The 13,034-nt window shown below is 42.4% G+C and overlaps 1 protein-coding gene across 6 annotated transcripts in view; it reads right to left on the reverse strand.

The window, feature by feature from the left end:
- Positions 1-2,133: 2,133 nt before the first annotated feature.
- The window catches only part of RMDN3 (regulator of microtubule dynamics 3), a 43,314-nt gene continuing 32,413 nt past the window's right edge, over positions 2,134-13,034 (reverse strand). For all 6 annotated transcript variants that reach the window (XM_072115329.1, XM_072115334.1, XM_072115331.1 and 3 more), the window contains exons 8-13: positions 11,539-11,614; positions 11,155-11,232; positions 10,649-10,747; positions 10,498-10,551; positions 7,173-7,253; positions 2,134-5,970 (exon numbers count right to left, since the gene is read on the reverse strand). In XM_072115329.1, the coding sequence (XP_071971430.1) occupies positions 5,893-5,970; positions 7,173-7,253; positions 10,498-10,551; positions 10,649-10,747; positions 11,155-11,232; positions 11,539-11,614 (466 nt within the window). In that variant the 3' untranslated portion in view covers positions 2,134-5,892. The remainder of the gene's footprint in view (positions 5,971-7,172; positions 7,254-10,497; positions 10,552-10,648; positions 10,748-11,154; positions 11,233-11,538; positions 11,615-13,034) is intronic.

The raw sequence follows: 13,034 nt of genomic DNA on the forward strand, positions 1-13,034 counted from the left end.
TCAAGATAAAAGCTGAGATAAGATTATTCAGTTCTAATCTTAAACAAGCTCTGCACTCTAGCTTTCATGACAGCAAGATTGACTTTATTTCCGTGTTTGTAGCTTTTATACAGAAGAGAGAAAGGTGTGGTTATGTGTCATACAGCATCATAGTGGGCAAGGGTTAAGCAAATTTGTCTAGCATCCGATGTGCCCTGGTTGGTCAGTTCCAGTATCTGGACAGATAATGTCCTGGGCGTTGAGTTTCGATATGAGGGATGAAGCCTTCTTGGAATCAGGAATGTTGTTCTTTTCCTGGATATAAGGTGTTGGCTGTGTGGATGCCGGCGCCATCTTAAGTAATATATCTGAGCATATTGCTGAGGAGGAAAAACTTTAGTATTTGCCAGCTATATAAAAGTATAAAAATATAAAGCTCAAGTACAGATATTCCCCTTCACAAGATCACCAAACAAACTCAAAGAATCCTCCTGCAGTCCCAGGAGACCCAAGCTGCTCTCAGCACTACATATAATTGTCTACTTGGGACTGCAGGAATAGTGAGAGTTGTCTAAAGGGCTCCATTATTTTTGGTGGTCCCCGTGCTGGCCCCACATTTCTTCTTTGTACAGGGGGACCCTGAAGAGAAGCTACAATGATAGTCCAAATATGCCTTTCTTCTTTCAACTGTATTGGTGTCGTCAAGAGGCAGAAGCGATTGAGTTTTGGCAAAACAGTTAGCAATAACTTACTACTCAAACTACTTTTATGGCACTTTGTGATAAATAATTGGGTTTTGGTTGAAATTTGGGCACTTGGTCTCTAAAAGGTTCGCCATCACTGATCTAGGAGGTCTTGGGGAGACTTTAGATTGGTGAAACTGTCTTTGACTGGCACTAAACCATTTTGGTCAATGTTATTCTAAGGCTATATTCACACTGCTGTTGCCCGCCCGTACCGTACCGTAGCGGGCAACGGCAGTGTACGGGGAGAGGAGGAGGAGGTGAGCGCAGCTCACCCCCGCCCCTCTCCATAGCAACCTATGGCACACGGCGCCGTATTACGGGAAAAGATAGGACATGTCCTATCTTTTTCCCGGGTACGGAACGGTACGGTGCGGCACCGTACCGCTCCCGTAGGGTGCCGTGCGCCCATAGAAGTGTATGGGGGACGTATATCGGCCGTATATACGGCGGCCGTATATACGTCCCCCATACGTTCGTGTGAATGTAGCCTAGCACTTGCCGTAAGGACTTTTTTCCCTAGATGTTTTTACTTGGTTTTAACACCATTCCTATTCCTAAGGACCGTCCTGTATTTTCCCAAATTGTAGAAAGTTTGTCTGTGGAGGGGTGGAGGATGGGTGCACACCGTTTCAGGTCTCATACAGCCCCTTTATCAAATGGGAATTTTGTTTTCTTCTATGGATGGTCCTGAAGGTTCTCTTTAGTAATTCTCGTGTAGCCTTTTCCAGCTTCTTGTGTCACTTCAGATCTCATCAGTCATTGATGATCATTAGTTTTCTGCACCAGTTTTCAACCAGGAGCAGCAGAAGACACATAACAGGTGCAAGTCTTTCCAACATGTTATCTCTCAGTAGTCTCTAGGTTTTGGCTCATAATAACAGATTTAGAAAACAGAAGAAATAAGCAAACCCAAGACGTCTACTGGAAGTTGTCTACCATAAGGCAGGTAACCAATATTTCTTGAGAATAACAGATTCTTTACAGTAAGAGTAATATATTTCATATGAGAAATGTTGACCCTGATGGACAATCGTGGGACCATATTACCTCATCTGATTGGACAATCGTGGGACCATATTACCTCATCTGATTGGACAATCGTGGGACCATATTACCTCATCTGATTGGACAATCGTGGGACCATATTACCTCATCTGATTGGACAATCGTGGGACCATATTACCTCATCTGATTGGACAATCGTGGGACCATATTACCTCATCTGATTGAACAATCGTGGAACCATATTACCATATCTGATTGAACAATCGTGGGACCATATTACCTTATCTGATGTAATAAATGTCCTTAACCCTTTCACAAAATTTAGATCTAATATCATTGTATGAATAACAATGCCTTGGGATTTACAATAGAACATCTATTAAAAAAAAAACACCACAAAATTATAGTTTATGACTTTATTTAGTAACATCATAAAATAACACAAACCAGCTTATTGTTCAGTGCATTTTGGACAAATATGATCCATTTTTCACTTAAAAAAAGAACCATAATTACTATTGGTCAATTTTTGATCAAGAAGAACTGTGCTTATTTCTAGTCAAATATTAGTCACAATACATGTACATGGCCAGTGCCGTCGTCATCAATAATTATCAGTGCTTCAATGCATCACAAATTCTAAGTCATTTTCAATTGCCTTCAAGGGGTTGTCCAGAATTAGAAGAATATTGTCTGCAATTTTTTTTTCCAAAACAGCCCCACACATGTCCTCAGTTTGTGTAAGGTATTACAGCTTGACATTATTAATTTTAATAGAACTGAGCAGCAATATCAGACACAACCCATAGAAAAACCCTTTAATATAAAACTCACCTATCATATTGTGTCTATAGTTCCTATATAGTCCTTTAGGTTTTCATTGTAACAGACTATGAATTGATGTAGTCATACGGTTTACTCATCTGTCCCCAACTTCTTGCTAATTTAAGGCTCATGTATAAAACTGTGTACTTCACCAGGGCTACAGCCTGGCTGGGAGGAGAAGGGTGTGAGCTTTCCACCCTCCCCTTAGGAAGCCGAGTGGCCGCACCGCAAAACGGTCCAAAGGTAGGACCTGCTCTATATTTCAGGGTGTGATACACACACTGACAGGGTGTGATAAACCCCTCCATGGGGGCAGTGATCAGTGCGTCCAGATCACAGCCCGCGATATAGTCACGTGCACGAGGCCTTACCCAATGTACATCAACAAGGAGTAGGAGACCGAGGGAGTGTGGTTCCACTGTCAGACTACAAAGAGATTGTCTGTAGTCTGTGACCATGACAACACATATGTCTTCATAGAAGCTGTAGACATAAAACGACAAAAGACTATTTAGGAGCTAGTAGGTTGCAGTGGAGCGTTTCTATTTTTAGCCCCAGACACAAACTAAATTTGGCAAAAAGTAAAAAAAACCCCAAAAACATAAAATAGCAGTCACAAAACATTAGAACGTATACAGACAGATCTGAATGTAGAGTCAATAGTGAAAGCAGCATGAACGCTTGTCATACTGTCAAGGCTCCGCAGTGTACGTGACATACGTGGTTCACCACCACAGAGGGTTAATCATGCGTGTCAAGTTAATGGGTAATGCAGGGAATTCTCACTTTCCCATGTGTGGTTTCAAAATCCCAGCGATGACTATCAGCCATGATGGATGGATGGATGGAGGACTAAGCGGGTCACTTGTCACTGTATCCTCCGACTCACATACAAATTACTTATGGCACCCATAGATTTACACGTGTAGTAAAGTGGTGGAGAACTAATGGTCCGGAGCTTCCTCCTACTCCTGACCGTCTGGTAGCAGATGGAGGAAGACAAATCATCCCGCTGGAGATGACACTTGGGAATGTAGACTCCTACAAAGTTTCCTACAGAATGTAATATATTCAGTTTAAAAGGTGAACGAGAAGCTTTGGTGGATACTGAACCCTGATGCCTAATGTTCTGTTAACACTACACGAAATGTCCATACAAGGTTTTAGTCAGAATCACACCCATCACATGATGGACACCCACCTTGCAGGACAGCCCACAATGACTTATTACTGCGTTTCTCTGAAAATAAGACCTACCCTGAAAACAGCAAAATCCTCTGATCCGTGGCACTGTTCTGTTGTCATTTTAAAGAGGAGAATATCCCCTTGAGGTGACTGTTTCTAGATGCTACCGAACCAGAGATATCCAATGTTAAAGTAACAGTCCAGAGTGTAAGTTTTATATGCAGCTCCCCATTCCTAACTGGAAATTTAATTGAGGACATCTCCGTAACTGTGGCACCTAGAAACACAATCCTTATACAAATAATAGAGGGGAAAATCTCTGCTTTAAAATGACACTAGAAAATTCTAGCTGGCACGGTTGAGAAGACATAGCTGTATGAAGTCTCTCCCCATCCAGCCTGTCAGTTGATGGCAGCATGGAGGAGGAGGAGGGAGCTGCAGGGAAGAAAGAGCTGCAAGCAGCTACATGGACAAGAGAGGGTCATGTAAGGAAAGGGCCATTACTAGACATGAGAAATTGGGTTCAATGATTTTAAAGGCAATGAAGTCACAAGAAATTGACAATGGAATTCAGAGTCTGGAGAGTTAAGATGATGTTCCAGAACATGAACATATGATTACATTAAAAAAAAAAAAAGTGGATTCTTTTGCTCAAGGATAAAGGTTGTTTTATTTCATGGAAATAAGACCTAACCCATTTTTCGGAAAACAAAAGATCTGTCTTATTCCACCAAGGACAATTACTGGAGGTGACAAGGATGTGGCACATTGCTTCCAGTGCAGGACTTTGTCTTGACAGGAGATGTCATTTATATCTTTGTCATAGAAATAAAAAAACATACAGCTATTCCTTCCGATCCCCTGTGTACATGCATGCTTGGCTCAGCTGAGAGTACAGGTGTTTACAGATGAGCAGAGTTCGGGTTTAGGGTTTTGGTTCGGCCATGCGACCCAGACATATTGCCGGATTGGCGGTTGAACATCCAATCCTGCAAATTGATACACCAAGCAACTGGCTATGATTGGCCAGGGGAATAAACCTGAACTGTGAACCCCGAACGTTGGGTCTGCTCATCTCTACGGGTGTTCTGAATGGGAAGAGGGGAGTTACAATGGATGGGTCAAACATTGAGTTACACTCTTTTACATGGGCCATTGCATGGGTCCGCTCCCCCCCAAAAAAGCAAAAGATCGGACCCTCAGAATCTAACCTGCTGAAGAATCCCGTGTTACTGCAAATGGATCGACAGCAGCTGATGGAAGGATTTCCTAGACCAAACACAAAGCTTATAAATGAAAGCAATTTTTTTTTTTTACTGAAATTAAAATAATTTATTCGCTACTATTTTTCTCCCTATGTTTTGGGAACGTAAAATAAAGCCAAGTTTTCGAGGCTGTCAGCTGTGATCTGTAGTCGACATTCCCAGAGAGAAGGCAGAGGATTATGCGCCTGTATCAGCGTAATAGTCTGAGCTTTTATTGGGTAAAATAAATTAAAATAAATTCACAAATTTTTTTTATAATTTTTTTTTTTTCACACATAAGGCACAAAAATGGAAAGTTTCCACAAAAGACCAGAGCTCTGGGGTCATCACTTAGTTTGACCCTATACATATATCATGTGTGTGTCCAAGGGAATGGAGTATACATATGTCTGTCTGTACATTTACAAATATGTTCACACAGGAACACGCTCACTGGTACAACCGGCCTTCCTTAAAGGGTTTAATTTAAAAAAAAAACTTGATTTAAAGGCTGTGTAAAAATAAATTTACCTCCCGATTTCATGGCTGTCGACAATTCCTGGTTTATTGATAACCTGCCCATACAAGAGTTTGTAGCCAATCACGGATTACAGCGGTGAACTACTACACAGTGATTGGCTATGACATGTGTCATGACATCATCACTGAACCAGGAAGTGCAAAAACTAGGCAACACCAGAAACGGAGCAATGGTGATCTGTTAGGTGACTGCGTTTTAAAAAAATATTTCTACACAGCCGCCTTGATCCCTTTATATAGATTCTTTTGGAATGGACGACCATTTAAAAAATATACATGTGTATATACAGCCAATTCATGATGAGTAACTAAAATTTGACCTGCATTGGAATGCCATATCCAAGCCATAGAGTCATATCTTCCAGGTATTAAGAAAAACTATAATCTGGTGCAGGTTTAGTCACTGCTGACATCATCGCCTCGATGGTAGAAGTGCTTTCTTTATCCTGGTTAAATTGGGGGAAAAAAAGAATGTATGGAGAGGTTATTCAAAGAAAACTATAAAAAATTATACAATTATACAACATATACATGATAAAAGCACAAAGTGCATAAACTGGGACCTTACCTCGGTACAAAAATTACTCTCCTCCCTTTATATGCATTTGCATTACAATATAGTTGTGTGTTCTAACTTACCTTGCACCCTGTCAAAATCCTGGGGTAGTCCAAGGGGTTGGGCTTTGGTTTGGTTGCATTTAAAAAAACAAAAACAAAACATGTGATTTGTCTGTGCTGAAGACTTCTTAGCTCTCAGCCCCCTCCTTTGCGCTCCTGAACAGCTTCTCCCACCCCCACTGATGTCAGATCACCAGGCTGTGACCTTTGTGAAGGAGCAGGAGGGAGGAGCTGTACAGAAGCACAAAGGTGGGGGCTGGGAGCTGAGGAGTCTGCAGCACAGACAAATCACATGTTGTTTTTTGAAATGCATCCAAACCAAAGCCCAACCCCTGGGACTACCCCAGGATTTTGTCAGGATGCAAGGCAAGTTATAAAACACAATTATATTGTAATGCAAATGCTTATAAAAGGCAGATATGCAATGCAGCTGTAATGGGCTTCTGTAACATGTCTTTAGTGAAAATAAGGTCCCTGGTGACAGGTTCACTTTAAGGGTGCACCAAAAAAAAAAAAAAAAATGGTGCACACTGTCAGAGCAGTGCAGGAAGCGCCAGATTCATGAAGAACGTGTGCCACAAATCCTGAATCTGATGCCCCCATGCACAGCCATCTTGGTTCCTTTATATAGATTTTTTTTTTTTTTTAATGGACCACTCTAAACGTTAAATGTTTCAGATCTCCTGGTCACCGCCTCCTGTCAGTCTCGGGCATCATTCACACGAATGTATGCAACGTCCAAGCGTGACATACAGCCTGCTGGAGAAGGGGGGCGCCGTGTTTCCATCAAAGAATAGAGCATGCTCTATCTTTTTCCGGGTACGGCACAGTAATGCGACACACGTGTGCTCTCCGAACCGTGCTGCCGTTTGTATGGCGAGCATACGTATACCATATACATTTGTGTGCATGAGGCCCTACATATAGAAGAATATCGCAGGATCAGGGGCAGCAGCGCATACACAGCAATGTTCATGGAGAGCAGCATATCCATTGTACAAGTGTTGGCAGCTACACAATCAATACTCACCTCTTGTGTTCGCTCAGGAAGTTCTGTTGCCAGTTTCAACCAGTGAGCAGCATCATTAGTGTTCCCCAAATCCCTGTAGCACTGAGGAAAAATACATTCTTTTCAGGTATTTATGAAAGTTATATCAAATATTAGTATTAAAATGTATTTTCTATAGGGAACCTGTCACTATGAGAATGCAACGTAATCTGCAGGAGCATGTTGTAGAGCAGCAGGAGCTGAGTACATTGTACATAGTGTCCTATCTGCAGGCAGCATAGAATAGAGCAGTAGGAGCTGAGTAGATTGTACATAGTGTCCTATCTGTAAGCAGCATGTTATAGAGCAGAAGGAGCTCAGCAGATTATACATGGTGTACTATCTGCAGACAGCGTGTTATAGAGCAGCATGATCTGAGTAGATTATACATAGTGTCCTATCTGCAGGCAGCATGTTATAGAGCAGGAGAAGCTGAGCAGATTGTACATAGTGTCCTATCTGTAGGCAGCATGTTATAGAGCAGGAGGAGCTGAGCAGATTGTACATAGTGTCCTATCTATAGGCAGCATGTTATAGAGCAGGAGGAGCTGAGCAGATTGTACATAGTGTCCTATCTATAGGCAGCATGTTATAGAGCAGGAGGAGCTGAGCAGATTGTACATAGTGTTCTATCTGCAGGCAGCATGTTATAGAGCAGGAGGAGCTGAGCAGATTGTACATAGTGTTCTATCTGCAGGCAGCATGTTATAGAGCAGGAGGAGCTGAGCAGATTGTACATAGTGTCCTATCTATAGGCAGCATGTTATAGAGCAGGAGAAGCTGAGCAGATTGTACATAGTGTCCTATCTGTAGGCAGCATGTTATAGAGCAGGAGGAGCTGAGCAGATTGTACATAGTGTCCTATCTATAGGCAGCATGTTATAGAGCAGGAGGAGCTGAGCAGATTGTACATAGTGTCCTATCTGCAGTCAGCATGTTATAAAGCAGGAGAAGCTGAGCAGATTGTACATAGTGTCCTATCTGTAGGCAGCATGTTATAGAGCAGGAGGAGCTGAGCAGATTGTACATAGTGTCCTATCTATAGGCAGCATGTTATAGAGCAGGAGGAGCTGAGCAGATTGTACATAGTGCTCTATCTGCAGGCAGCATGTTATAGAGCAGGAGGAGCTGAGCAGATTGTACATAGTGTTCTATCTGCAGGCAGCATGTTATAGAGCAGGAGGAGCTGAGCAGATTGTACATAGTGTCCTATCTATAGGCAGCATGTTATAGAGCAGGAGGAGCTGAGCAGATAATCCATAGTACATAAGATTTATGTCCTTGCTGCACTGGTCTGGAAGTAACACCTGTGGACATGGAGTCACATACTATAGGCACATTTTTTGCTATGTTGGAAGTTCTTACACCTCATTCATTATTATGTGGGTTTCGAGTGTCTCCTTTGGGGATTGCGTATAATTAACAGATGTGTTATAGATATATGTACTAGACCTCCAGTCATAGGGGGGGGGGGGGGGCCTGGTGTTTCTGAGGGAGTTTCTGTCAATTAATATGAAGGACACGTATGGGATATAAGAGCAGGACTGCGGATGTAGCCGGTATCACATGTCCTCATTCCCCGCAGCAGGTAATGAAGTAGATGCTGATTGGGTGCAGTACAATGAGCCGCTGTGTCAGGCTGATCCAGCACTTAGTATATAAGGACTCCCCAGAGCCCCCCGGCACACATCCAAATGCTCTATTACATCCTATTACACTCCACACACATTTGGAAAAAAAACCCCACAAATTAAATTTCATCTTCGGGTTAAAGCCCTGAATGTGAGGTCATATATCACCAGAAAAACACAAGAAAATAAACCTAAAAACTTGTCAGTTACAGGACCAGCAGAGGTCTCAGCGCCTCAGTTGCATGTCTTGGGTATGACCGGGATAATACCGTATATATGTGTATTATATATTATTATATGCGCTATAATAAATATTATTAATTTGATTTTTTACATAGCGTAGATTCATTTTTTATGCAAATTGTACATGCATATTGTTTGTACATATGGGCTACAAGATGCACTTTTTAGCAGGAAAAAATCTTGCTAAAAAGTGCCTGCGTCTTATAGTCAGAGGGTCAGGAGGATCCAGTACTGCCGGACCGTCCTGACCGCTGTCCTGGAGATCGTGCGCTAACATTGGCCACATTTATCACAACTGGTGCAGTCTGTACTAAGTGCAGTTTGCCTGTGCACGGTCTTCATTAATCTGGCGCCCCCTGCACTGCTCAGAAAGTTTGCGCCATTTTATTTTTGGTGCACTGTGTTCATGCTGCAGCATTGTGGCGCACGGCAGTAATAAATGAGGCAGTTGCACGCTCTTTTAAGTGCAAAGTCAGACAGAAAACTGGTGCAAATGCTTTAATAAGTGTGGGCCAATCTCCGGGGAGCAGAGCCTCCACACTGCTCTCCCCCTCCTTCCTCATCCTCACATGAGTGTTTCTGTAGAACCTGTAATGATGTCAGAAGCACAAGACTGATCACATGCTTCCCATATTACAGCAAGGACCTCAAAACCCTCCATTGCTGCCCGGTGATGGGGCTAGAGAAGAATTTGCATGTGAGCAGTGATGAGTGTGTTCCTGTGTGTGTATAGCAGTGCAGAGTGTGTACCTGTGTGTATAGCAGTGCAGAGTGTGTACCTGTGTGTGTATAGCAGTGTGTGTTCCTGTGTGGGTATAGCAGTGAAGAGTGTGTGCCTGTGTGGGTGTAGCAGTGCAGAGTGTGTTCCTGTGTGTTCCTATGTGTGTATAGCAGTGATGAGTGTGTTCATGAGTGGGTATAGTAGTAATGACTGTGTTCCTGTTTAGGTATAGCAATGATGAGTGTGTTCCTGTGTGGGTATAGCAGCGATGAGTGTGTTCCTGTGTGGGTATAGCAATTATGAGTGTGTTCCTGTGTGTGTATAGCAGTGCAGAGTGTGTTCATGAGTGGGTATAGTAGTAATGAGTGTGTTCCTGTTTAGGTATAGCAGTGCATGAGTGTGTTCATGTGTGTAAATGTATGTAGCAGATATGGGTGTTTATATATACAGTTTTATTATACATACTGTACATTCATATTTTTATATAGCATATATGTGTATTTTACAGTATATGTGTATTTTTTAAAATGTTAGGGCTTTGGAAAAAAAAAAGAAAGTATATGTTTATTTTACAACAAAAAAAACCTGTTTTTGGATGATTCATAAAAGGATTTATTAATACTTTAAGTAAATAATAATGCGTAGGAGCTAAATTATACGACAGAAGAGATAGGAGGCCTTCACCGGTTACCATGTAGGGGGGTGCACTTACTTTTGCAATGTAAACTCTCGCTGTCTTGGAAAATCCTGGTGACAATTCTTCAGCCTATAAAAAAAAAAAAAAAAAACAAGAAATAAGGAGAATGATGTAAAAGTCCAGGAGTATAGGTATAGGAACAATGCCCCCGGCCCCCAGCCTTCACCTTCAGGAGGTTTTGTAAGGCCTCGTCCACTGTGGCACTTGGTGGCGTATCGTACAGAGCAGAAGCCGTTTTCCTCTCCAGCCAGCCGAGATTAGAGACCTGAGTGCAAAAGGGTTATTCAGGGCTAAAAGATTTACTCCTTAAAGGGGTTGGCCACTTTACCTCCCCTTTAATATGAAATTAGTGGGGCCTGACACCAGACTATTCCACTGATTGCCTCTATAAGACTGCAAAGCTCAGATGAGTGACGTAGCCTCCTTACCAAGCACAGTGCTGTACGCTGTGCAGTGGCTGTGCTAGGTATTGCACATAACATCCATTGAAGTAGTACAGAGCTCACTACAGCGCCATTACTGCTTTGACCAGTGGGGGCGCTAGATGTTGGACTTGACCAATCTTGTATAAATCATAGGAATCTATGGAGATACAAGCCTCCACCATAGTCCCAGGACTAGCAGATGGGCTGTGCTTTTATTCCTTCCCCATGTGTATTGTCTGGCACATACCTCATAGCACCAGCGGCCGAGTAAGTAGTACGACTGTGGATCGCTGGGCTGTAGTAGAATGGCCTTCTCGATGTGTTCCTGCATACAAGGAGTTACAAATGTGTTACATAGGCTACCATATGGCTACAGGGTGCATACATGCCACAAGGAGCGATCCGATAACATGGAAGTCTGTGGAGAGGGGAGGGGGAGCAGTGAGTCACAGCAGCTAGGTCTCCCCCTACTGGTACAGAAGGGACAACAAACCACAGAGCTGCTGGAAAACAAACACTACACATAATGTCTAGAAACTGTGTCACCCCTCATGTGCACACACTGGACTACTGACTGCTGCATAGTGTGTTAAAGGTTAGGTACGCTTAAAGGGATGATAACATTGCTTACCTTAAAAATATATCCAATCTGAATGCGCTTCTGTATACCCTCGTGCTCCGATAGGTGTCCGCAAAGGATGGCAAACCTAAAAGATACATGGTGAGGCTACTTACACTTGCAGCCAATCTACCTCCTATCGGATGCAATAAAAAAAAACACTTATTCCTTTTTCAGACCAAACTTTGACTTTTGGATAATTTCGTCATTTTTAGAATTTCGTTCATTATTTGGTTAACTTCTTAAAAGAGAAAGCAGGGCAGGTTTACATTAATGTTCCAGATTCACATTCTGTCGCAAAATCCACTGTGTGAACTGTCCCGAATAATTAATCTAAAGGAAATCTGGAATAATTGTAGCTAAAGGAAATCCATCATCGAAACCCATCATGATAAACCAGGGTCACTCATAGATCCAGGCACCGTGACTGTGGTAATCTTCTTATATTTGTAGAAATGATAACACACAGCCCTTCAGTGCTACAGATTCACATGCTGTTACACTGTGCGGGAGCACTTCCCCCCTCCCAATGTGTGAGATTACATCAGGCAGAGGGAGGGGGAAGTTAGGGAGCAGAGGGGGAGACAATACAAATGAACCAGAAGTGCCCTGGGGGTGTTACACTATTATTTTAAAAGTTTGGGGTCGTTACCAGAGCTCACTGCCCTACTGGCTCAATCATAATTGTAGAAGTCAATTTTAGAAGGAATGAGGGAATGGATAACAAACATAAGAAGATTACCACAGTCACAGTGCCTGGAGCTATGAGTAATGTCCCTGGTTTAATACTTGATTTTGATTCTGGGATTTACTTAACATAATAACACCCCGAACAGAATAAAACACTGTTAGGAAGATAATAATACAATATGACAGAATCTACAAGCCCCATTCATGAACACAGCCAAGACTACGCCCCTTCGAGGGGAACTCCATTTGCAGATATTCCATATGAAGTATAAAGATCCAAGCCAAGTAATGGCTAATATGTCACATCATCAGATACTTACATATTCTATACAATATATAGAGGATGTAAGACAGGAAAAGTAAAACCTATTGAACTTAAGTATCTACGGGATGGAACGATTCCTTTTTAGTCAACGCTGCGATTCGTGACCCTACAATTTATATACAATGTGGTCCCTTATGCAGACCCTGAAAGATAATACGGGACGTTTCCCACGGAGCTCAGGCAGCTGAACAAATAGTCACAATCTTAACATGTGGGGCCTGAAGAACATCAGAAACATAAAATAACAGATCTATTTCCTATCTCAGCGGGGCAGGAATATAAACTAGAGAAAGAGAGGCCTGACTATCAGGAATAACTACGACATCCAATTCCAAATTCCCAGGATTGGCCAAGGTGTAAAAATAAAAAGCTGGCTCAGGCGTAGGATGAGGGACGGAAGGTTGAATAGTGGGGAGCGTCTCAATGTCCAGATTACCATAGCATGAAGATTTATGATGGGACTGGGTTTGGCAATGGGATTCAATATCGGATC

The sequence above is a fragment of the Engystomops pustulosus genome, chromosome 7 (assembly GCF_040894005.1).
Source record: "Engystomops pustulosus chromosome 7, aEngPut4.maternal, whole genome shotgun sequence".
NCBI classification, from domain to species: Eukaryota; Metazoa; Chordata; class Amphibia; order Anura; family Leptodactylidae; genus Engystomops; species Engystomops pustulosus.